At 57.5% G+C, this 23,859-nt stretch overlaps 2 protein-coding genes across 3 annotated transcripts; both read right to left on the minus strand.

Annotated features, from left to right (window-relative positions):
• Window positions 1–342: 342 nt before the first annotated feature.
• TGM1 (transglutaminase 1) lies at window positions 343–13,915 on the minus strand. The gene is made up of 15 exons (XM_030854665.3): window positions 13,850–13,915; window positions 12,826–13,173; window positions 12,489–12,677; window positions 11,243–11,491; window positions 10,730–10,848; window positions 10,515–10,622; window positions 9,894–10,068; window positions 9,365–9,503; window positions 9,134–9,237; window positions 6,929–7,017; window positions 6,264–6,417; window positions 5,875–6,156; window positions 5,577–5,737; window positions 5,107–5,243; window positions 343–716 (listed from the first exon to the last, which is right to left on the minus strand). The coding sequence occupies exons 1-15, from the start codon at window positions 13,866–13,868 to the stop codon at window positions 503–505; spliced, it is 2,487 nt and encodes an 828-aa protein (XP_030710525.1). The 5' UTR covers window positions 13,869–13,915; the 3' UTR covers window positions 343–502.
• Window positions 13,055–22,200, minus strand: RABGGTA (Rab geranylgeranyltransferase subunit alpha). 2 transcript variants are annotated; one of them, XM_030854666.2, is made up of 18 exons: window positions 21,966–22,119; window positions 21,763–21,817; window positions 21,487–21,597; window positions 20,984–21,108; window positions 20,604–20,791; window positions 20,141–20,344; window positions 19,745–19,828; window positions 19,574–19,656; window positions 19,383–19,484; window positions 19,175–19,280; window positions 19,030–19,081; window positions 18,771–18,859; window positions 18,552–18,640; window positions 18,343–18,459; window positions 17,591–17,704; window positions 17,254–17,341; window positions 16,298–16,586; window positions 13,055–13,173 (listed from the first exon to the last, which is right to left on the minus strand). In XM_030854666.2, the coding sequence occupies exons 2-17, from the start codon at window positions 21,763–21,765 to the stop codon at window positions 16,438–16,440; spliced, it is 1,704 nt and encodes a 567-aa protein (XP_030710526.1). In that variant the 5' UTR covers window positions 21,766–21,817; window positions 21,966–22,119; the 3' UTR covers window positions 13,055–13,173; window positions 16,298–16,437. The 2 variants fall into 2 exon arrangements, with proteins under 2 accessions (XP_030710526.1, XP_030710527.1); XM_030854667.3 differs by lacking the exon at window positions 21,966–22,119 and adding an exon at window positions 22,130–22,200 and having other exon boundaries at window positions 13,056–13,173.
• Between the last annotated feature and the right edge of the window lie 1,659 nt (window positions 22,201–23,859).

Raw genomic sequence — 23,859 nt, forward strand, 5'->3', positions numbered from 1 at the left:
CCAGCCTATTTCTACCTCAAACATGTGCCTACAGAAGGGACTTTAGGTTCTTCTTTCCCACAGGGGGTGCTGTGGAGGCGGCAGGCCACTGAGCCCAGGGAGCTTCCGAGGGCTTTGGTCAGCGGGTGAAGACTGGGCAGGTAAGCGCTGGAGGCTGTCCTGACGCCAAGCGGCCCCATCTCAAGAGCTGCTGAGTGGTACCACTGCTGACGTGCCAGCCATGCTTCTCAGAACTAGGGGCGTCAGAAATGCCAAGGGCATCCCCAGGATAGGCCGTGGGGCTCCTTGGCTCGGCATAGACTGACAGATGGACAGAACGGCAGCTTCATTGTAAAACAGTTTATTAGCATCTGTGCAAATGAGATCGGTTCCTCCCCAGATGTCCCGGTCTCCGCACCTGAGGCCCTGGGGAACCGCTCTGCAGCGGGCCCCTGTCTTGAGGCAATGCCCTTGCTCATCTGACTCCACTCGCATTGCTCCTGGCCCAGGGCTAAGCCCCACCTCAAGATGCAATAGGGATGGTCTCCTCTGAGCTACCGTTGCCTCTAGTATCTGAGGAGCCCCCACCACCAGCGGCCAGGGCCACATCCACCTGGATGACCCCATGAACCTGGGAGAGTTGTGGGCTGTCCAAGCTGGCGATGAGCTGGCGGCAGCCTGGTCTCACAGGCACGAACGTCTGGCGCAGTGTCACTCTCTTGTTGCCCTCAATGTCCCTGTGGGCAGAGATAGGATCATGGGCCTGGGGTGACCGAGGGTGGCGTGGGGAGTAAGGGCTGATGGGGCAGGCAGGAAGGAAGGAGCGGCAGGTGGAGCCCTTCAGGCATTTCAGGGCTCAGCTGGAATCTCCACACCTGGAACAAAGCCTGAACCCCAAGGCCACCTCTGCAAGGCTAGATCAGTGGCCACCCACCCAGCTGCTGGAGCTGGAAATCTCAGCATCCAGGACTCCTCCCTCCCTGCTCTCACAAACATCCGGACAGAGACAGAGGCACTGCCTCCCCTCCCCTCCATGGCCAATGCTCCTGCCCCAACCAGGTCAGCCCCAATCCCTGTAGGGTTTCCAAGAACAAGGAAACTTCAAAGGGAGACTTTGGGGCTCAACACAGTATTGCCACATACTTTCAGGTTTGCCGAGGAAGAAGGTGGAAGAAAATTAATCATCCTCTGCTACGATCATATTTCAGCTTGTTATTAAAAAAAAAAAAAGAACAGACAATTGGCATCTTTAAATTAAATTGACACACATTCGTGTGTGTGAGTGAGAGAGAAAGAAACACACATGCTGGTGTGCACACACACACTACAGTGTCTTTATTTTCTTCCTTCCCATGGACCTCTAGTCCCAGACCACCCGTCTGGGAATCACAATTTCACCAGTCTTCTAACTGGCCTCTTTGCCTCCCATCTCATTTTCCATTCTATTCTCCAAGCACTCAGAGATGAACTGAGCCTTTCACCGGCTTGGCTTCCTCAGTGTTTATGAGATAGACGAAACTGTAGCTCTCTAACCTGACACACAGGCTCACTCTGAGTCACCCTGCCTGCCTGCACCACCTCATCATCCCCCCATTCCTCCTGCCCGCCAGTCCCACTGAGCTCCTCCCCTTCCCTGAACTCACCTCTGTCTTCAAGCTTTGCCCCCAGGCTGCCTCCAGACCCAGCTCACAACTCCTCCTCAGTGAGGGCTCCCCGGAGCACCTCCTGCCCTCAGGAAAATGAATCTCACCCTTCTCTGAGCTCCTCCAGCAATCTGCACGTGTGCTTACACACTGACTGTGACTGCATTTATATCGCACCTTCTCACGCCTGTTAGCATCTGTCCTTTCCTGCCTCTGCCTTAAACCTTTACCTCTGTCCCCTGCTCAACCTGAGCCTGCCTTGGGGACTGCCTCTGGAGCCAGACTCTGTGCAAACACCACAGTCCTCTAAGAGAATGAGTCAACACCCCAACATTGAGGATGAGCTCTCCTTGGGGCAAAACAGCCTGCTTCCAAGGGGCGTCCCCGGACCACTCTGTACTCCTTCTTCTACCGTTGTTAACTGTGTGGTTTAGAACAAGGTACCAGTCGTCCTCGCTTTCTGGTGTAAAATGGAAGCGAATGTAAAATGAGGGGGTGGGATCAGATGGTCTTGAAGGTGCCTCCAAGCTCTATGAAGGTGGGAAGCAGGGGAGACAGGGAGATAGATATCTATAGCCTACCTGTTAGGTTATAGACTTAATTTCTAGACTTCCTATCATAATATACAACTTGAAATTAAGTCTAGGGACTTCCCTGGTGGCGCAGTGGTTAAGAATCTGCCTGCCAATGCAGGGGACACAGGTTCGAGCCCTGGTCCGGGAAGATCCCACATGCCGCGGAGCGACTAAGCCCATGCGCCACAACTACTGAGCCTGCGCTCTAGAGCCTGTGCGCCACAACTACTGAGCCCGTGTGCCTAGAGCCTGTGCTCTGCAACAAGAGAAGCCACTGCAACGAGAAGCCTGCGCACCGCAACGAAGAGTGGTCCCCGCTCGCCGCAAATAAAGAAAGCCCGCGCACAGCAGCGAAGGCCCAACGCAGCCAAAAATAAATACATAAATAAGTAAATTTATTTTAAAAAAAGAAAGAAAGAAATTAAGTCTATAACTTAGCAGGTAGGCTATACTCTTCCTGGTTACGAATCTGCACTTTTAATTTGTGCTCACTTTTCCATCGATGCAGGATAAAGGTTGTTTAGGTTCAGATCAGCCTTCAAAAGTCTATTTAACCCATACTATGATTGAACTGTACTATTTCAGAGCCTAACCTTTATTTATAACATTATTTCCAAGAGAAAATGCTCTCCAGATTCCAGCTAGGGATGTCAAGATCTCTTCCTACCCTTAAGAGTAGGTCTCAAGAGTCAGGCGAGACCTTGGCTGTACCCCAGTTTGCCACTTTAAGCTGAGCACGTCAGCTGCTCATGTTGGAATGTGCCCGTAAGTGAGTGCAGGTAATAAAACCAACTCCCTGACAGGACATCAGAACTTAGACATCCAAATTAGCATTGTCCTTCAATGATGTACTGGTTCAACTCTGTTGAACATTTGAAAAAGCTCCTCTCAGATTTTCCTTCACAGCCATTTAAAACCACACGCACATCACACGCACCCGACTTGGGTGCGCACGCACACCCGGACAAGTCACTGCCCCTCCTGTACAGCCAAGCTTCAGTTCTGATCGAAGAGGGCATGATGACCCACCTTGTTCACTTACCTTATTAATTAAGTCTTAATGCTAAATGACTTGAGGCTGTTTCCCCAAAGTCAAATCCACCCCCTTAGAAGACCACCCTAAGGACATTCTAGAGAATATGATTCAGGCTCTGGGGGAAATTCCCGAGAAGGATTTGGAGCAGACTTCCAGCTTCCCCTGGTGACTGCTTCGGTGGTGACGATAGCCGTCTGAAGGAGTAAGTTCTGGAATGTTTATTAAGTGGCCGCTCAGCAGGCTGGGTGGCACAGTGGGGTTCCATGCCACAGCCTTGGATGCGCAGATGAGAGGGAAGTGATGCCCGTTTTGGAATCTAATATATCCGAGCCAGGAGCTCAGGGCTCTCAGCTGTCCTGGTGGCCCTGGCCTGGGCTCACAGCAGCTGAGGAGCCACAGGATGTCCAAGGAGGACCTGCCTTGAGAAACTACCATCTAACCCTCTCACCTACCAATGGGAAGACTGAGACCTTTAAGTGGGGGGAGACTTGCACAAGCCCCACAGCTGAAGAGAGGAGCTGGGTCTCCATCACTCAGTGCAGCGGTCCTTTCCTTATTCCCAGGCAGGGGCAAGAATCAAAGATCTGGTGGGGCTGCTGAGGGGAGCCCCGCTCTGGGGAATCCCTCAGAACAGGTGAACCTCCCTCTGTCCGCTGCAGGTGAGAGACACCAGCAGGTGAGCTGTCTGGGAGTTCCAAGCTCCACTCTCTAAGCTGCCACAGACCCTTTTAGGGCGACGGGAGGAGAGCACTCGTTTGTGATGTGTTCCATCATCCAGGGGGCCAGGCTGGGGCAAAGTTCTGAACAGCAACCTTTTCAGCTTTGGCCTGTTGGGGAAAGCGGCAGCCACCACCAGGCAGAGCCGCCTGCTGTGTGTGGGGAGAGGGATGGGCAGGGTGGGCAGGGACCCTCTGCTTCCTCACCCAGCCCCTCCGAGCGCATGCTGTCACTGTCCCTCGGGAGCTCTTTGTCGAATGAGGAAAATTCCTGTCCCTGTCCCCAGAAGGCTGATCTTAGAAGTCAGCCTCTGGCCTGCTCTGCTTTCCCTCTGTGCTGTTCCTGCATGCGTGGGTCTGCGTCAGAGATGGCAGCACAGGCCCAGGAACACGACTGTGGGCACTGGCCTGGCCCAGAGCCTCACGTGGCTCGGGATCAGGCCCCGGCAGGCTGGGTGAGGGCCCGAGGCACAGGGCTCTCGCCTTCGGAACTGCTGCTCGGCCCTCGTGCCACCACGCCAGCAGCAAGCTTGAGAGCCTGTGCTCTCAGCAAAGCGGGAGGGGCAGAGCCGGCCCCTTAGGAGCTGTGAGACCCTGTGAGATGCGGCCACCAGCTGCCCCATCTGTAAAGGGGGGGGGGACAGCTACCAACAGAACACGAATGCTGTGCCGAGCACCATCCTGAGGGCTTTATGGGCAGCGTCTCTTCTGATCCTCAGAGCCAGGCTTATCGTTATGCCTACTTTACAGGTGAGAAAACTGAGGCACAGAGGAGATCAGTCACTTGCCCTGGGGCACACGGCCCAGGTGATGATCTCTAATGTACCTTAAGGGGTTTTTGTGGTCTCCAAATGAACTTATATTCCTGAAAGTGCCTGCTCAACTGCTGAGTGCTGGGTCACAGAGTTGCTAGGGATTCCTATGTGAGGTTTTAGCTCCCTAACGAGCCAGTGAGGCAGGGCGGGGACACCGCAGAGCACTGCCCACAGCAGGCCTTTTAAGTGCTGGGTGGGCTGAACTGAGTCAGGAGGTGCTGCTGGCGGGCCCCAAGCGACAGACCTTACCGTCCTGACCGAGAGAGGAAGCAAAGCTGGGATCCAGGCCGCCAGGAGGCAGGCAAGGGCAGCGGCAGGGGAAGGAGGAGGGGCCGGACTCACCCAGCGTTGAGGGTCTTGGGTCTCTGCAACCCGGAACCCTCGAGCCGGAAGACAACGTTGGTGAGGGTGATAGGCAGCGGGTTCTGGAAGACAATCTGGACCTCGCAAACCTGGCCAACCACGGCTGCTCGCAGTAACTGAGAGAAAAAGAGGCCCCCATCAGAGCCCCTGGCCGAACTCACGGGACCAGACGCTCCCCCAGAGAGGGAGAGCCCCTTCAAATCAAGACCGCCCTCACCCCACGTTTCTGCCCCCGAGAGAGAGCTCTCCCAAAGCCAGACAGGAAACTCCAACCCACTCTCCAGCTGCGGCCACCACAGAATCAGGGAAATGAGATCTGATTTTCCAGAGGAGGAAACCGAAGCCCAGGAGCTCAGAGCCGGTCCCTGACCTCCTCCTGCCACGGCTCCTGGCCCAGTGCCCCCTCCCCTGGCCCTCCGATTTCCCCCTGCCCCAGCCAGCTGCTCTACCGTGAGGGTGAGGTCCGGGGTGCGCAGACGGAAGGTGTGCTGCTTGGCCAGCACCTGCGTGTTCTCCTTGACGTGGCCCGAGATGTTGAGCAGCATGGCCCCCTGGTCCACGAGGTGGACCCGGTACTCCTTATAGGCCACGGGCATGGCCATGCGCTCCGCTGCGGGGGAAGAGGCATGGTGTCACTGAGGCCAGCTTCCCCAGACCCGGCATCCTGGGGTCTCCATGTCCCCAGCCCCGGGGTGCCCAGCCGTGGGGCGGCGGGGGAGGCGGCAGGGCTGGGGAAGAAGCACTTACAGGCCCCCGGCGCCAGCACCACTTCCTTCTTGCTTTCCTTGAAGACAGACCCAGAGACGCCGGTATAGTAGGTAACGGAGAGGTAGAGGTGCAGCTTCACAGTCCGGGGGCTGCTGCAGCAGTTGGTCAGCACCACGCAGATGGTCAGGTCCTGCCCCATCACTGCGTCCTGCGCCTCCACCTTCAGGGCCACGTCCTCAGCCGAGTCCCTGATGGCGTACACGTTGGGTTTGCTGCCGTGGGCGACTGCGGTCTCCACTGCCTTCCGCTCTGCTTCTGAGCCTGGGGGTGGAGGGTCAATGGTGAGCCTACCACTGCTGCTGGCGTTGGCGAGTGCTTGGTGGGAACCCTTGGCGTGGTCGGAGCTGGCCAGGTTGGGGGACTGGTACCTTCCGGGTGCTTATAGATGTGGGAGACCTCTTCCCGCATGTTGGAGCCGACGGCCTTCGTGACGACGAGCGAGCCGATGGCTTTCTCCTCCACGTACACGACCTTGAAGCTGCCGTCACCTTGCCGCTGCCAGTAGATCTTGTCACTGTTCACCTGTTTGGGGCGTGTGTGGGGTGTGAGCCGGGAGTGAGTGAGCCAGAGGGTCTGAGGGTGGGCCTGACCCCCAGCTGCCTTCCCTGCATGCTAGGAGCTGCATGGAAGGCTAGATCCAAAGGTTGGGAGCTTCCTGGAAGAGCCAAACCGGGAGACTTTCCAAGCTGAGCCAGACAAGGCCAGAGAGTGGGGAAGAAACTGGTCTGGGAGGCCCCTTACAATGCATTCAACATTAATAACAGTAATCCCTTACGCTCGCTCGCTGACTCTACGACTTACAGAGCAGCTTCACACCCATTATTTCTTTTGATCCTGAGCACAGGAAGCATGGCAGCCATTATTATCCCCCTTTTAACAGCTGGGGAAACTAAGACTCATAGAATGAGTGACTTGCTCAAGGTCACACAGCTAGTCGGTCGGTGGTGAGGTCAGGACCAGAGAACCCAGGGCTAACACCAGTGCCCTGGTCTCCCCAGGCTGCCCACAAAGGTACCGGCCACACAGGCCTCACCTCAGCAAAAATGAAGGGTGTGTCATACTTCATGTAGACCAGGCCGTTCTTGACGGACTCCACAGAGCAGGGGCCACAGCAGAAGATGCCTAGGGGAGTAAGGGTAGCATGGGGGTGAGAGATCCAAGGAGGCTGAGGGGGAACCCCCCACCCAGATCCTGGGCCCACCCATCCAGGCCCAGCGCCCACTGCCTTGGGTCAGCTCCCACCAGTCCAACTCAGGGAGGTTAAACAAAGGAGTGCACACGTTCTATTTGGCCTCAGTCCTTGGTGGGGGATAGGGGGACAGGGACAACTGGGGGGACAGGCCTGCCTTGCTAATCAAATTGCTGGCATACTTCCTCTACTGGCTGAAGCTGCATGTCAGCTGTCTGTAACCCCCTGAGGTCAACAGCCATCCTACATCAAGACAAACCCAGAGCCCACCGTGGCTCTGCTTGCCGGCTGGGAGAGCAATGACATCACAGTCACCATTCCAGAAAGATCCAGAACAACCCTTCAGCTCTGCAGCCTACTGTGTCCTCTCTGTGGGGAGGTGAGAGGGGAGCTGGTGGGAAACAGAGTCTGTCCTCAGTGTGCTCGGGAGGGTTTTCTGGAAGAGATGGGTTGATAGGGAGGAAGCTTGGCGGGAGAGGACACAGAACAGGAAGTGAGGGCCATCCAACAGGAGAGAATCTTAGAAAACATCTCGCACGATGGTCTTTTGTACATGGGGAGACAGGCTCAGTGAGGCAAAGTAGATGCCAGGATCTCCCAAGACAGTTGGATACAGAGAGAAGGAAGGAGCTAATACTTAACTGAGTAGCTGCTAAGCTGCAGCCATGCTGCTAGTCTACTATGACTTATCATTAGATCCTCCCAACCGCCCTGTATGGTATATATCATCCACATATTCCAAACAAGAACACCAAAACCTGAAGGTGCAAGGAACTTGCCCAAGATGACATATCTAAGAAGTGATCAAGCTAGAATCAAGCCCGGGTCTGGCTGGCCTCAGAGGCCCTGGCTGCCGCCCAGCCCACCACTTCCCAGAGTGGGGACGAGAACTCAGATCTCCCAGTGTCCTGCAGGCTGTTCCAGCGTCGCAGGCATCACTGGGGTTGCACAACTCAGGGGGCACCGTTCACAGAGATGACTGAGGGGGGAGGGGTCTGGCCAGAGACCAGAGGAGGAATGTAGGCTAGGGGAAGGCTATCTGACCCAGGGTGAGGAAGGGAGAGGTGGCAGGGGTTGGGGGGAGAGGCAACCGGTCCGGTAGGTGGGGCTGCCTGGGGCCAGAGTATTAAGGTGGGAAGGGTGTGCGGGACCTGTCTGAGAAGAGCACGGGAAGTCTAATTTTTGCAGAAATGTGCATTGTGGAAAAGAGACTAGTAGGTTATGTCATCAGTGATTACTTCTTAGGCTGGACTGTGTTACAGAAGCTCTTTTCTCCTTTGAGCCTATCTGAACCCTGATTTTTTCATACTGCTCAGTGGAGCAGTGGAACAGATACGAGAGGAACTTGGTAAAAGTGAGAATATGTGTTGAAAGAGAAAGTCGGGGGCTGGGTCTGCTCTGCTGCTGACCTAATGCTCTGTGCCCTAGAGGAACTCCCAAACCCAGCTGATCTGCAACATCACCAGAACTTTCAAAAATACAGATTCCTAGAGTCTATTCCCTGAAGGTCCAACGTATCAGGTCTGGAGTAGGATATAGAAATTTCCTTGAAACAAAACGAAACAAACCACCTGAGAGAGGATAGGGAATTGTATACTTTATGCTATACAAGTCTATCCTTTTTTTTTCCTTCCAAGCATGTTTTACTTAAAATAATGACTTTTTAAACTTTAAAAGAATATATATAAATAAAAGCGTCCTTCAATTAATTACCTCCAGGATATGTAAATAAAAAAGCAAGTGGGAATAGTGGATTTGTCAGGGGAGGGAAACCTCTCACTGACTTCTCTCAAATCCTTGGACTTTTGAGCCATCTGAGTGTAATAATCATTACAAATAAATAAAATTTAGGCAAATAGTTACGCAGAAAGGTAAAAATAAATGAAGGGCCACATGGTGATTTGCCCTGAGGAGTCTGTTTGAAGAACTGCGGGCTTAAAGGACCCGGCTCTAAGGCCCCGTCCGGGACGCTGGAGTTTGTTACCCTGGCTGGGGAGACAGGGAGGGGCCCCAAGTGGGGTTCAGGAGCCAGGCAGGGCCCCGCCTCACCGCTGCTGGTCTCCTGGGGTGTGGCGTCCACAACCTGCCATCCATCGAAGCCTGGGGGCAGATCCGGCCTCTTCATCCAACAGTCGTTCCACACGTGGAAGTTCCTGGATGGACATGGCCGGAGGGCTCCGTGAGCTGCCCACCCCCCAGGGCCTCCCCGGCATCCCCCTGGTGCCCAGGCCTCGGGTCACCAGTCCTCAGCAGGGAAGGGCAGGCCAGCCCCAGCCTCACCAGACGGAATCATGGTTCAGGTGCTCGAGTGGCTTCATGTTCTCGTCAAAGTAGATGTCCATGGTGAGGGACGTGTCTGTGTCATGCGCAGAATTGAAGTTGGTGATGGTACGGGTGGCCAGGCCCAGGCAGCGCAGCACTGTGGGGAAACCAGGGTTGGGGGTTCAGGGCCCAGGGCCTGGGCAGGGGTGGGGGGCAGGTGAGGCACGAGGTCAGGAGTAGCAAGGGGACAGGGGCAACTGGGTCAGGGGTCGCTAGGGTCAGGAGGGCACCGAGCCAGGGAGTGTTGGGGGTTAGGGGAATCCAGGCCACCGGCCTCGCCTTGTCCCTAACTGTCCCTTCTCCCCCCTCTCCTCTAGGCCCCTCTCGGTTGTTAACACTAATTAATGATAATTAAGGCCAGCCTACCAGCCACCCTGCCTGTTCCAACACTGTAGCCACAGCTGGGCTGGGCTCGTGAAGGCGGAGCCTGGCTTCCCTCCCTCCTTCGTGCAGGGCCCAGGCAGCTCCTGTCCCGTCCCTCCACTACCTGTAGTGGTCACGCCAGCGAAAACCCAGCACTGGCCGTACGGGACAGGGAAGCCGGTGCGTAGGTAGCTGAGTAGAATCTCCACGCTGCCCACCCACGCCGAGGGATTCGTGCCGCGGGAATATTCTCCAGACCAGTTCCCAATCAGGATGCCATTGTCATCCAAGGAGTTTACCTGCCCAGGACAGGACGGGGTGGGGCAGAGTTGGGGGAGAAGCTCAGGGCCTGCCGTGTGGCCCCCGGCCCAGCCTCTGACCCTGCAACCATCCCTCACCCCTAAAGGCTTCAGGGTCCAGTAGCAGCCTGAGCCCCTCTCACCACTCCCAGAGCTCTCTGCCCACTCCACCCCCCCACCCCCCCAACCCGTCCTGGTCTGACACATGAATGTGAATGCTGGGTGTGCCAAGTTTGGGGTTTGGCCCTACATTACGCAAGAGCTGGAACCGGAGCCAGGAAGGGGAACGCTGGGGGACAGGCGAGGGAGGGAAGAGGGGTGAGACCACTTCCCACAGTACCCTTTGCAAGAGCAGTGACAGAATCAGGAAGGGTAAGAGTGTGGGGTGGAGCAGGGGAGGCAGCAGGCAGACACATGGTAGGGCTCAGAGACGCGAGGGTGCTCACCATGGCGGAGACGACCCGGCAGACACTGATGGGGTCCCTGCGGCCTCCATATGGCATGCCCCGCCGGTCCAGGATGTACAGGCAGGCATCCAGCACCCCGTGGTCAAACTGGAGGGAGGAAGGGCACAGGTGACCCCTAGGCCAGCACCTGCTCCCCTACCCCGCCCCACCTGCCTCTAGTGCCCCTGAGTGCACGAGGCCCCAGCCAGCCGTACCTGGCCGTAGTTCCAGGTCCGCTCGCCAATCTGTGCTTCGGTCCCATAGTAAATTCTCCCACACTCATTAAGCACGTACTCCTGCCGCCAGTCCTCACGGTCCACATACACGGTGTCCTCTGTGTTCCCAAAACATATATGCCTGGTCCCCTCCAGCCCTCTCCCTGGGTCCCACCTGCCCCTGGGCTGATTCTGCAGGACTCATGACCGCAGAGGAAGAGCAGGAACGCCTCTAGCCTGACAGCACTCCTCCCAGGAAGGATGCAGTGAGCATGACAGAGATGATCAGAGGAGGGTGGCTGTAACCAGGGCCCTTCCCCAGGAGAGGTGAGACTGTGTGACCTTGGACTGGTCACCTCTCTAGGTCCTGGATCTAGGTCCCCTCACCTGGACAATGGGAGGCTGGCTTCTCCTAGGGCTAGGTACCCAGGCACGTAGCCAGACCCAGGAAAGGAAGCCCTGCCCTGCCCTCCCCTCCTCTCCATGCCTTGCTTCTGACTCCAGCAGGCTCACCTGGGCACCAGGGATTGAAGAGGATGTAGATCTCATTGCAGGGGTCAAAGGGCAACTGGAACTCGCCAGCTTCTGAGCATGTGCGGACCGTGAACTGAAACTTGCCGATGATGGCATTGGGGGAGGTGTGGACCTGTAGGTTCAGATTCTTCCCGCTGGACTTGGTCACCTGGGCGTTCCAGCCTCCACTGCCCCCCTGGCCCACTGGGATGATCACGTGGGTGCCCTTGCCCACCTCAGGGTTGTTTCCTGCAGTGGGGGAAGCATCGATTAGCTGCTGCAGCCTATGTGAAGGCAGGGGTGGGGGTGGGGGATGGTGCCTTGGACTTCTCGCAGCCCCACCCAGAAAGTGTATGAGCCAGTGAGTGTGTCCCTGAGTTGGACCATCGCCTGGGTCAATCTGAGAGCAGCTCTGTCCCCACCCAGTGTTTGCCCACATGTCAGGGCAGAGATCCAGTCCAACATCCCAAACCTGTTCCCTCGACACTTAACTCAGAGGCGACTAGAAGAGACCAGGTCACCGTCACGCTCTCCCTGCCTGACTGTTCCAGCACCTGGGCTGGAGGAGCAGAGCCACCCTGTCTGGGTCCAGTTGCCCCTGCTGCGTGTGAAAGGGCAGTTCCTATCCTGAAGTTCAACCCTGCCTGCTCCCTGGGGCTGCAGCTTCCAGAGCCCAGGGCATCCTTGCTGGAGGTGGTGGGGGTACCTGGGAAATTACAGGCTGGGGTGGGCAAGGCTAGGCCCTAATCAAAGGGTACGAGGGGTCGCCGGCCCCCTGCGGCAGCATAAGCACCGGCCTAGGCAGTCAGTAGCCACCAAGCAATGCAATGAGGGAGGCACCTGCCCTGGGCCATGGGGATAGAGAGACCGAGAGATACAGTGGGAGAGAGCGTGGAGCCACACCCTGAGGAAGGAGGGCAGACCCAGAAAGAAAGACACACAGAGGCAGAAACACTGAAGGGGATGCTGGGCCAAGCACCTGAAGAAAAAGAATTTTGAGACAGATGCTCCTGGAGGCTTGAAGAGGGTGAGCCTAGGAAAACAGACCCTCCCTGAGGCACCCCTGGGGACATACTTACATGCTTGCGCCTGCCTTATCTGGCAGGGGCGAGGAGTGGGGTGAGTGAGGAGCCCAAAGCTGCCCCTTTGACCCCAATACCAGGGCGGGGAGCCCTGCTACGCAGCCCCCTACCCCCGCTCCACCCTGCCCAGGGCCTTCACCCCTCCCACTGCGGGCTCCACCGACCGATGAGCAGCTCCAGGGTGATACGATCGGATGAGTCATAGGGACGAGACAGGAAGAGGACCATGTGGAAAGGCTGCCCACGGCGGATAATCAGCTCATTGTACTCGAACTCGTCCGTGTGGTGCTCTTGGCGATTCTGGTCCGAGGGTGAACTCAGCAGATCCACACCAGTCACCACCAGCTTTCCCTCTGCAAGGCCAGAGCTCAGGTTCAGTGAAGCCCCGTGGGGAGTCCGGCCCTGCATCACTAGCCTCCCAGGCCCCCAGAGATGCCAGAATGAGTCTCAGGCCCATTAAAGCATTTTGGCTCTCAGATAACGTGGACAGGTGGGCCTCACCTTGGATGGTGTCGTCTCTAGCTGTGGTCACAGTGCTGCCCCGGGAGTCGGGTCTTCGACCCAGGGTGTTGGGTCTTCCACCCGAGGTGTCGGGTCTTCGATCCCTGGGGCTGGGCCTTCGAGGCCTGGAGTTAGAGCCGTGGTCTCCGCCGGGCTCAGGCCCCCAGTCTTCATCTATTGTATTCTGGCACGAGCAGCAGCCACAGCAGCGAGCCCAGAAGGGGCGGCCCCCGTGGCGAGCATGTCTGTCTGGCTCCGGCTCCGGCTCTGGAGAAGGTGTCACGAGGGGCTGCCAGGGGTTCCCGCCCCAGCGGCCCACATCTGAACGAGGACTGCCCGTCGTCGTGCCTGTGTGGACAAGGCAGGGAGGCTCTGATCGCTCACACAGACCTCCTTTACCCCTACAGCATGCCCCAGTCAGCTCAGCCAGAAACCCTCCATCCAGAGAGCTGACTCAGTCCCAGCCAGATGACTGAGATGATCTGATCCTGACCCCGAGATTCCCTCAGACCCACCCAGAGACCTTCCCCAAAGACTCCTTTCAGACTCACTTAGAGAAACTTCCCACGTTACAGAGACGAGTCTCTCCCCTCTCACCCGCACATGGACATCCACCGAGCCAGATGCCCCATCCAGAAAGCTGTTCACGCACCTCTCCCAGGAGATGACGCTTGTCACACCCTCGAGGTGCAGCAGCTCAGACCATCCCGGGCCTGCTCCCTCCACCTGCCAGCTCCTTAGTCTAGAGCTCCAGAGCTGCCTGCCTCAAGGACCCATTTCTTGGGGGGAATCCCCCACCCAAGGCTCCTTGCGTTACACAGGCAAGTGACATTCACGACTTGGGCTCCTGACATATTCCCCACGGCTGGTCAAACACCCACGCGGAGCTGCCCGGAGGGGCTGGGCGGGGGCAGAGGTGCCCCGAGCCGGGCTTCCCAGGTGTAGAGTCTCGGTGTGTGGGGAGCAGCCTCACTGGGACCGACAGGCTCGGGCTGGCTCGCACCCCACCTGGCCGGGGACTCACCTGACGAAGGTGCTGGCATCTCTGGGTGGAACAGGTCGGGACTGATGGGACGGGACTGAGGCCGCCTCACGAATGGAAAGCGTGGGGCGGGCCGGTAAATGGTTTATGAGGGGGGAGGGCGGGGCCAGGCTTCTGGGAAGAAGGGGAAGGAAGGTTGCTCCATCCTCGAGGGAGGAAGCCCAGCCTCTGGGGGCTGTTTCCGAGGTAGGGGTGGGAAATGAGGCTAGGCCGCACCCTCTTTCCCCTTTCAAGGAGCCAGGAACCGACTGGAGGCGGGGTTGGGCCCGGGCTGGGGAGGGGGCGGGGGCGGGGTCTGTCAGGGCTGAAGTCGGAAGGCTTTGATGAGATCACACCGTCCGAGGGATGCTGACTCCTGCGAAACTGGGTGCATCAGAAGCACCTTCTCCTCGGTGGAGGAGGTTGCGACAAGTGTCATCTCCTGGGAGGGGTCCGTGAGCAGCTTTCTGGATGGGGCACCTGGCTTGGTGGATGTCCATGTGCGGGTGAGGGGGAAAGAATCGTCCCTGTAGTGTGGGAAGTTTCTCTAGCGCGATGGGGCAGGGAGGGTACACCCACACTCTATCCAGCAGACTCGCTCTTCCCAAGCTCAGGCTGCCCACCTCTGTCCCTGTGAAACTGCCCACCGGCCTGGCTCTGGGACTCGTCCTGCCCAGGGAGCCCCCAGCATCCCAGGCTGGTACACACTGGTGACACCAGCAGCCAGGCCCTCTGACTGGCTCCACCAGCCAGCCCCCACCATCCATCTGTCTGTCCCTCCTTCTTCCTCTAGCTAGGCCCCAGGCCCCAGCATGACTGAGCTGCCCCCTGCTTCCTGTGTCCCTCCAGGTTGGGGATTAGGGGGGGTCAGAGTAGAAGCAATCTCTTGTTTTCTGCCACCCTCCACCCCCCAAACCGAGGGGTTTGGAGGAGGCTGAGGTCTTTGCTATGAGGCTCAGGTGGGAATGAAGGCCCCCGCTCCCCAGGCTGCAGAGTACCCCCTTCTCTCACTGAGATGAATGTCTGGTGAGCTGGAGGCCAGGGCTCTCCAACCTGGAATTCTTCCTGGGAATCCTGACCAACCGGCTCCAGGCACCCGCCCCAACTTCACCCTGACACTGGGAGAAACGCCAGGGAGGCCACCAAGAGAGCCCCAAGGCAAAGAGGAGGTCAGACATCTTCCGGAAGGCTGGGACCCTGTTCCTGGGGTCTCTTCCCTCCATCCCGCTGTTGTCCCAGCTCTGTCCATGGGACACTGAACAGAAGACAGTGAAAACAGGGTGGGCAAGGGGACACAAGGAAGCGGACTGGAGGAGAGGCTGAGTTTGGTGATGCATCAGGCAGGGAGGTGGCTTGGGGAGCAGGGACAGAGGCCCCAGGACCAGGCACAGAGCCCTTCACATCCCTGTGACATTTTCCTGTCCAGGTCTAAGTCCCCACATCCTCCAGCACGCTCAGAGGATGCACTAGTGGAAATCAAAATTCCAGGCAGGTGTGAGGCAGGTCAGCCAAAGGGCTTCATGGAGGGGCTGTCTGTGTATCACTACGGATATGGGAGGGGCAGGGCCCCGAGAGTCTGGTTGTGTGTGAGCACATGTGGGTCCAGGTAGATTCTCAGGGAACCAGGTAAATGCCTTGTCACATTCTCTCCCTCTTGTTTCAATCTTTCTCTTTCCCCACCCAGCCAGGTTTGACTCAGTGCCCTCACCCCTGAGTCGCTCCCCTTTCCTCCCTCCGGGGAGGCTCAAGTGCCTCAGGGCTTTCAAAGTCAGGACAAGGTATGTGTATGTGTGTTGGAAGGGGGACCATGGGAAAAGACACCGTCTCGGTACCTCGGGAGCTGGGGCCAGGCTCTGCCCAATCCAGAAGCAAGAACATGAATCTGGAATCCCAGACCAAGTTGCAGAGACAGCTCTGGCTCCAGCACTTGAGGTCGGCAACCTTGGGTGCATCTTAACAGCAGTTTCCTCATCAGTACTATGGGCCTAATCGTCTCAGCCCTGAGAGCTTGTGAGGATCATATGGGATCAAGGATCTCCAAGGGCTCTTTATCCAGAGCATGCTACTCATGGGGACTGACAGTGTTGCTGTAAGACAGGGGAGCCAGGGCACCCTGGCCCACTCCTCCTGGGAAGAGCTTTCTCAGCTGTGGTAAAGGAGAGCCAGGGCAGACAGGGCATCTAGAAGGGGCACAGGTCACGGGAGAAACTTCTACGAGCCCCTTTCAGTTAGAGAGACTTCCAGCTGCTTTGTGGTCCAGCCCCAACCAGAACATGGACTCAAGTCTGATTCCAGCCTGGAACTTAGACCCAGCCCAGCCCCAAACTGGAATGTAGCTTCAAATCCAGCCATTGCCCTGATTCTGCCCCAGATACTGAGGCTTTGGTTCTCCATGACAGGGAACAGCAGGACTGAGCATAAAATGAAAGTAGAGGGGGTGAACTGACATACCCTCGCTCTCTCCCTTTCTTTTCCAGGATAGGTAGCGGTAGTAATGATGGTGGCGGCGGCGGCTTAGCAGCCTTTGGGGGCCTCTTCATTGTTTATTCAGTTCCAATAAGTTAAAGGGCAGGGGGCGGGGGCAGAGTCTCTTAGGTGAGGCTGCTGCGAACTGAAGGCAGCAGCTCGGCCAGATGCTCCGAGATGCCCACTGCTTGGCACAGGGGGTTGCCCTGCAGGTTGAGGAGGACCAGCCTGGGGCAGGAGGCAAGAGGCTGGAGCACTGCAGGCTGCTGGAGGCCTTGGGCAGGAGTCAAGGAAAGCTCGGCAGGTTCCTCCAGATCCACCTGCTCCTGTGCACCCATCACTGCTTTCCCTCAAGAACAGGGACTGCTGCCTAGCAGCCTGCTTGGTGGGCACCTTGTCCGCTTCCCCGGAGGGCGTAAGGCTGTAGACTGCAAACACCAGCCCCCGGGGGCCAGGCAGGAAGCACAGGAGGCTGACTGGATACAGTTCCAGAAGGAGTGGTGGAGACTATGGCCAAGGTGAAAGCTAGCCCCAGATGCAGAGGCACCCATGATCCACCAATGGCCAAGGGTTGCCAAGTGGAAATGCAGGCTAAACGTTGCTTTAATTGCCATTTTTTAAAGAAGAATCAAAATTCTAGATTTTTTAAAATATGAAACTTCCTGATTTTAAAAACAGGATGCGCTACCCAAGAATATCTGTAGGCTGCTGGTTTGTGAACTCTGGCTTGAGGAAGTCACTTACTTCCATCCTCCAAAACTCTACCAGTACAAGTCAATGATAGCCTCATACAGCGCCAGGCTACCCTCTCTCCTCAGCTTAGACAGCCGGAGCCCCCTCTGCATGTCCAGGGGCAACACCACCCTGCTTGCTGTCTGTCCCTTCCTGGTGTGGCACCTCGCACTACCTGTTGTCCGAAAGGCACCCAGAAGGAAGGATACGGTTGTTGCACAGAAAGAGCTCCTGCAGCCGGGGCAGGTTAGTGACACCATCCAGGGACTCGATAGTGTTGTCATTGGCCTGCAGCACCTGGGGAGCAGGGAGGGCAGGGAAGACAAGGCAGGGAAGGCAGCTGTCAGCCTGGGATTGGTACAAGCAACTGGGGAACCCAGGGTGATCAGCTTACAGTGCATGGAAGGGCTCCTGGGGTCAGGCTGGGTGACAGAGGAGAAGGCAGGGGTCATCTGTGGGCATCTCTTTGTAGGGTGGGCAGACTTCTGAGGTGGAGGAAGGGGAAAAGGATCACCCAGGACAGCGACACAGGAGCGAGTGCTTTACCTCGAGGCAGCGCAGGGCAGCCAGGGCAGGGGGCAGGGCTCGGAGGCGATTGTGCGACAGGTCAAGGTGAGTGATCAAGAGCAGCTGCTCCAGATGGCAGAGCACCGTCAGATCCTGAGGAGGGGGGATGAGATACCCAGCGAGACCTGGAGGAAAGTCCTCAGCCATCGTTTATCAGGCACTTGCCCTGTGTGCCCCACACAGGCCCTTGGGGACCCCAGCTGAGGAGAAGAGGGAGTAGGTGGGACGCTTGCCTCAGCACCCCTGGCAGTACATGCCCCACGTCAAGGACATGGGAGAGGCCTGAGCCCTCGGGCTGGGTGGCCAGTGGAGTGGTGGGAGTGGGGCAGGTAAGGGGGACGGAGGAGGGCGCTGGGATAAACACAGGCACTGGTGGGAGTGGGCCTGGTGAGTCTGGGATTGGCTGGTGGGGGCGAAGGTGGGCAGCAGTGACGTGTTGGGGAGATTGATTGGGAAGGACTACAGAGGAAAAAGAGAGTCTGGAGGGTTTGTCAGAAAGTTCTGGAAACTATTGAGGTTTTAGGTGTTGGGGCCTGCTCCAGGGAGAGAAGCATGGGAAGGAGTTGAGGAAGAAATGTCCAGAAAGGCACATGCGACTGAAGGAAAGCCGGGGGCATGGCGAGCGTCTCGGCTGAGGCCCAGGGAGCGGACATAAAAGCCGGGCAGGTCCTGAGGAAGAGGGAGGCCAGCTAGCAGGGCGAAGGCCGGGAAGGTGCGTGCGCAGTCCCTACCTTGTGACCAAGGTGCAGCACGCGCACCTCCGCGTACTCCATCTTGAGCACGCTGTTCTCCAGCAGGAACTTGCTTCGCAGGTCGTCCAGGTACGCTGCCCGCATAGGGTCCACGGCCTGGCAGGGAGAAGGGACGGAGAATGCACGTCAGCTGCCCTCCTCCTGCCCGCTGGGCCTCCCCATCGCCGGTTCCCATGGACCCGACTTGCCTTGAGGGTCTGGAAGTACTGCAGCGTCTCCTTCTCATACTGCAGGGGGTCCAGCGCCCGCATCAGCAAGATGATGGTGAGCAGGCACCCTGGGGAGAGGGCAGGGAAGAGGATGGTCTCTCCTGGATCCTCCTCTGCTCCCATCCTCTGGAGAGCCTTCCCATTCTCCCCAAGGGGCGCCCCCCTAGAAAGGGGCCTCCTCAGGGGAGCGGGCCTCACATTTATTCTCAGGCTCCAGCTCCTGCAGCTCCTTACAGGATTCAAGCTCGGACTGTAGCACCGTGGACTTCTCCACCGACAGCTCACACCTGAGGGTGGGCAGGGGGGGGAGGGGATGATGCTCCAGCCCTGGGGTACTAGTCAGCCCCAGTGTCCAGTCTGAGATCAACTGCTTAAGCCCCCGGCCTCCTGCCCAGCTGCCTGATGCCCAGAGTCCAGAGCCCCCATCCCTGTCTGTGCGCTTCCCCGTCGCCATCACCTGAAGAGCTGTTCGTCCGTGGCGGAGTCCCGGCACCAGCCCTCCTGGCGGCCTGTAAGAAAGAGCAGGTGGTAGGAGGGGACACCCATGACAGGAAGAGAGGGATGAGGGCTGCCGCCAAGGGGGTAGGCGCGGGCTGTGTCACCTTTTAAGAGCACACACTCCTTCTGGGCACCGCCTGCTGTCCAAATGACACGAAATGTATGTTGGGGCAACTGGTCGTTGAGAGAGGTGGCGGGCAGGTCACAGAGCTGGGAGCACGGGGTTAAGAAAAAGCCCGGCGGCACCACCTTCCTGACAGTCCCAGCCCAGCCCTACCCCAGCCTCCAGTCTGCCCACCAATCCTGGGATACCCAGACGTGGCTAGGCCGGTTCCTGCCATCTGGGGTCCTCCACGCCACGGCCAGGGGTGACTCGTCCACCATGAGCAGCAAGGTCTCCGTCCTGGAGCCCACCTGGCACGGGGGACAAAGAGAGACCCGTCACTCCAAGAGCACCAGGCCCACGATCCACGATGCTCTCCGGCAAAAGCTGCAGGACTCACTAGGAGGGGCCGAGAGAAGGAGACAGTCAGACAGGCCTCATCCCGGCTCACGTGCAGGCAGTGCAGGGCATCCTGGGGATCCGCTGGGGGAAGACACAGCCTCAGGTCTCCTTAAATATTCTTCCATTCCTTCTAAGCCCTAATCACCCAGCTTCCTCCCCCACTGCTCACCTCGTCCCAGGAGCCAACGATGGTAGAACCAGGCACTCTGATCATTGGGGTCAGTGAAGAAGGCGTTCTGCACCAGCTCCAGCTCTGCGGGGGCCACGGAGGCATGGGGTTGTGGTTAGGACCCTGCTTGGCTCCTGGCCACCCCAACATCCCACCCTCACCGTGGAGTTCCTCCAGCCTGCAGTTTCACCTATAGGCTGGCCTTGCCCAGGGGCTGCACATTTCAGTTTTATCTTCCCCATTGGACACTTGGGCTCCCTGCAGCCAGGGGCTGGATCTTATGCACCCCCAGAGCCAGGCAAGTTCCCGAGTGGCAGGTTCAGGAACAGGCCTAGGCATCAGGGTTGGAAGGGTGGCACTGCAGAGTCCTCCCCAGCACCCCCTGACTCTGCTTACCTTTGAGCAGCACATCCTCAGGGAGGCGCCCCTGGGGTCCAGAGTCTGGCTGGGGATGCAGCTGGGGCAAGAGGCAGGAGCGGTAATGCCAGGAGGAATAGTTGGAGAAGTTTCGGGTGATGAGGCTGTCAGTGAAGGCTAGCTCCTCTGCAGGGGGCACAGCTGCCTGCGCAGCCACAAACCGCCGGTAGTCCCAGCAGTGAACTGGGGGGAAGGGCAGACAGCACATCTCAGACGCAGGGCAAGAGAATCTCCCCGGCTGGTACCCCTGGAGTTCCCTCGGAGATCCTGAGAAACACCTCTCTGCACTCCATGGAGGATACATTTGGCTCCATCATCCCTTTTGCCATCAGCTCAGTGGGCCCATCCTGGCCATCCCTCCCCACTCGGGGCCTTACTGAGGCCCTTGTACCGGAATGTGGGGCAGGTGAGGGCTGTAGGGACAGAATCTGCGGGCACGTACAGTTCCGCTCATCAACCTCGAGGAAGCGGGCACACAACTCCAGCTCCCGGGCCCAGTTGGCCTCTGGCAGGCGGCCCAGCAGCCAGCAGCGGTGGTGCCAGGTACCGTAAGACTTGGGGTTCACCCTCAGACAGCTCTCCAGGAAGCCCAGTTCTGCCTTCACCAGAGCGGCCAACTCCTCGGGGGACCTGCACCCAGAGGGGAATGGGGGTCAGGGCCCTCCAACACCCAATCTCAGCTCACTCCTGTCTTTCTGCACCCAGCCCTCCACTGCCCTCTGCCTATGCCCCTGGCTGCCCCACTCTTCCTCCAGCCCTGGACCCAGGCAGGGCAGGGGCAGAGCCAGGGCCATCTTCCCGGGGCTCTGAACCCCAACGCACTTCTGGACCTCCAGCCGCTGGAGCACCTCTCGGCGACAATTCCAGAGGGTGGCAAAATCAGGGTTGGCTCCCAGAATCTGGCTTGTCAGTTCCAGCACTGATTCATCCAGCTCTCCAGCCTGGCGCTGAGAAGGTAGATAGCAGGGTCAGAGAGATCATATCTTTCTCCTGCTACAGGGCTAATAACATAAATACAACTACCAACTGTTCTGTGAATGCCATACTATACTGTAGGTACTATACAAAGCACTTTATGGGTTTACATGTATTCTCTCATTTAATTTGCACAACAGCCTTATGCAGTAAGTGCAATTGTTAGGCCCATTTTACAGATGGGCAAACTGAGGTCCAAAGAGATTCAGTAACTTGCCCAAGGACACACAGCTAGTACCTGATAGAACGCAGATATGGATCCAAGCAGCCTGACTCTAAGGCGCAGTTCTTGGCCTCAGTGCTATTCTAAGGGAGCCACTGTGGGAGGGGACGACCTCTGAGGGCCCCACCTTCTGGAAGACAGTCTGGGTGGCTGACTGGTATAGCTTCAGCTTCTGTTCCCGCTCTAGCCTTTTGGCTTCCGCTTGCTCTTCCGATGTCTTCACCTTCAGGCGCCCGTGCTATAGGGATGGGCGGGTTGCAAGAGTGCAGGCTGCCTTGCAGGGGCATACCCACCGGAACCCCCACTCCGTTATATCGGGCAACGGAGGCAAGGCCACGCGGGGCAGGGGCAAGGGCAAGGGCATGGGCATGCGGAGGTGAGGGGCTGCGCTCAGGGTTCTCACCATGGTGCTGGCTCAGATTCAGGGCAGGGTAGGGGTCAAGTGGTGCCCGTGAAACCTGGGGAGAGACGTGTCAATCATGGGAGCCCCGCCCCTGGTAGCCCAGTCCCTAGACGTCCCCAGGAAGCCGCGGGCGAGCCGGGGCGGAGACCCCTGGGGTGTTAAGGGGTTTCGGGACAGGCACTGCACGTCCTGAAGGCACCCACCCGGAATGGGACTTGCACTCGTGCAGCCCTGTCCACAGCCCGATTCGCCGGAGCCTGCCGAGCTGGAGCACTTAGGTGATGGGGACTACTCCGCGCTCAGAGGCTGTCGCTACCCGCCCGCCCCACGGATCCCAAGCACTGCTGGCCCCCGCCGGCGGACCCACCTGTGCTGGGAGGAGGCGTGCGGGACGCGGAGCTACGGCGCCCACCACCGAGCCCGAGCGCTAGCGCTAGCTAGAGCGGCGTCACGCCCCGGCTCTCCGAGACTCAGCGCCCTCTGCAGGCCTGGGGAGGGGCTCGCGGCAGAGCAGGCAGGCTCCTGAGGCGCCTGCGCAGGATCTCTGGGAGCCCTGTCCGGGAACGCCAAGTCCCTGTTAGCCCTCTGGTGTGTAAGAGTGTGCACGCGTGACTGTGGCGCGCGCGGGGAAGCAGCGCAGGTTGCAATTCCAGCCACCTACTCAAACTGCGTTTCATTTGAAAAGGTTTCCCCCACAGCCGGAAGCCCACCCTCTCAGCGCTCCACTAACCTCTCTCTGGCCGCACTCGCCACCTCTTAGTTGCTAAATCTAACTGATGGAGTTTCCTCTCCTTACCTCCATTGACCTCTGCAGCATTTGATGCTACTGACTTCTCTCGACGTGACACCCTGTCCTGGCTTTTCCTGCACTTTTGCCCCTCTCTTCTCATCTGTTTACCTTCTCTTCCCCTAAATGTTGGTGATATCTAGGGCCCTTTCCACACTCTTTCCCCACTTCACACACTGCTCCCTTGGGAGAATGTTCACAAATCCAAGCCTTCAACTGCTTGGAATCGGAGCTCTTCAGAGCTCTGTCCTGGGCCCACAGATCTTCTGGCCCACACTTCGGGTGACTTCATCCACACTCATGGTTTTAATTGCTATCTGTAAGCTGATGACACTTAAATTTATATCTCCAGCCCAGATGTCTTGCAAGCTTTTATAATGGAAAAAAATGTACACACACACAGAGACACAAACATTTTTTAAAAAAATATTTATTTAGTTAGGCTGCAGAGGGTCTTTGTTGTGGCACACTGGATCTTTGTTGCGGAATGCGGGACTTTTTGTTGGGGCTGTTAGTTGCTGCATGTGGGATCTAGCTCCCCCACCAGGGACTGAACCCCTGGCCCCCTGCACTGGGAGCACAGAGTCTTACCCAGTGGACCACCAGGGAAGTCGCAGACACACACATATTCATAAGCCTATTAGGTATCACCTGGGTGTCCCAGAGACACCTCGAACTCCAAAAGTCAAAAGTTATCATTGTCTCCCCTCCTTCCAGCGTAGACTTTGGCCTTTATGTTTCCTATTTTAGTGGATGGCCTCCCCACTTTTCCTTGATATCTCTTAAATACCCTCTCCATTCCCACTGCACTAAGAATTTAAGTTCATTTATTCCTGGGATTGTTGGAAGTCTTTTCAATGTTCCCTCATCTCCACCCTGTCCCCTCTTTTATCAGTTCACCTCTGTGCTGCTGAATCAATCTTTCTGAAATGCAGATTTGATCATGTTGTTTCTCTGCCCAAAACCCTTCCATGGCTCCTGACATCTTTTCAGGAAAGACTTTGAATCTCTCAGGTCAGCACATCAGGCCTTTTGGCATTTGGACCCTGCTTACCCCTATGGCCTCATGTCCTGCCTGTCCCTGTTAAAAACTCTTCATTACAGCTGATAGGATGACTTGCAGTTTCCCAAGCACATTAACCTGTTCCCGCTTCCTTACTCTCCTTCCTCCACACCTCTTCCTTTGCCAGAATAGCTCCTGTTCATCTTTAAAATTTAACTTGTGTCACCTCCAGGAAGCTCTCTAAAATGCCCCAGTCTGTTAGTGATAGCATTTACCCCACTGTGCCTATGGTGAGTCTTGGTTTGTA

The sequence above is a fragment of the Globicephala melas genome, chromosome 2 (genome assembly GCF_963455315.2).
Source record: "Globicephala melas chromosome 2, mGloMel1.2, whole genome shotgun sequence".
Lineage (NCBI taxonomy): Eukaryota > Metazoa > Chordata > Mammalia > Artiodactyla > Delphinidae > Globicephala > Globicephala melas.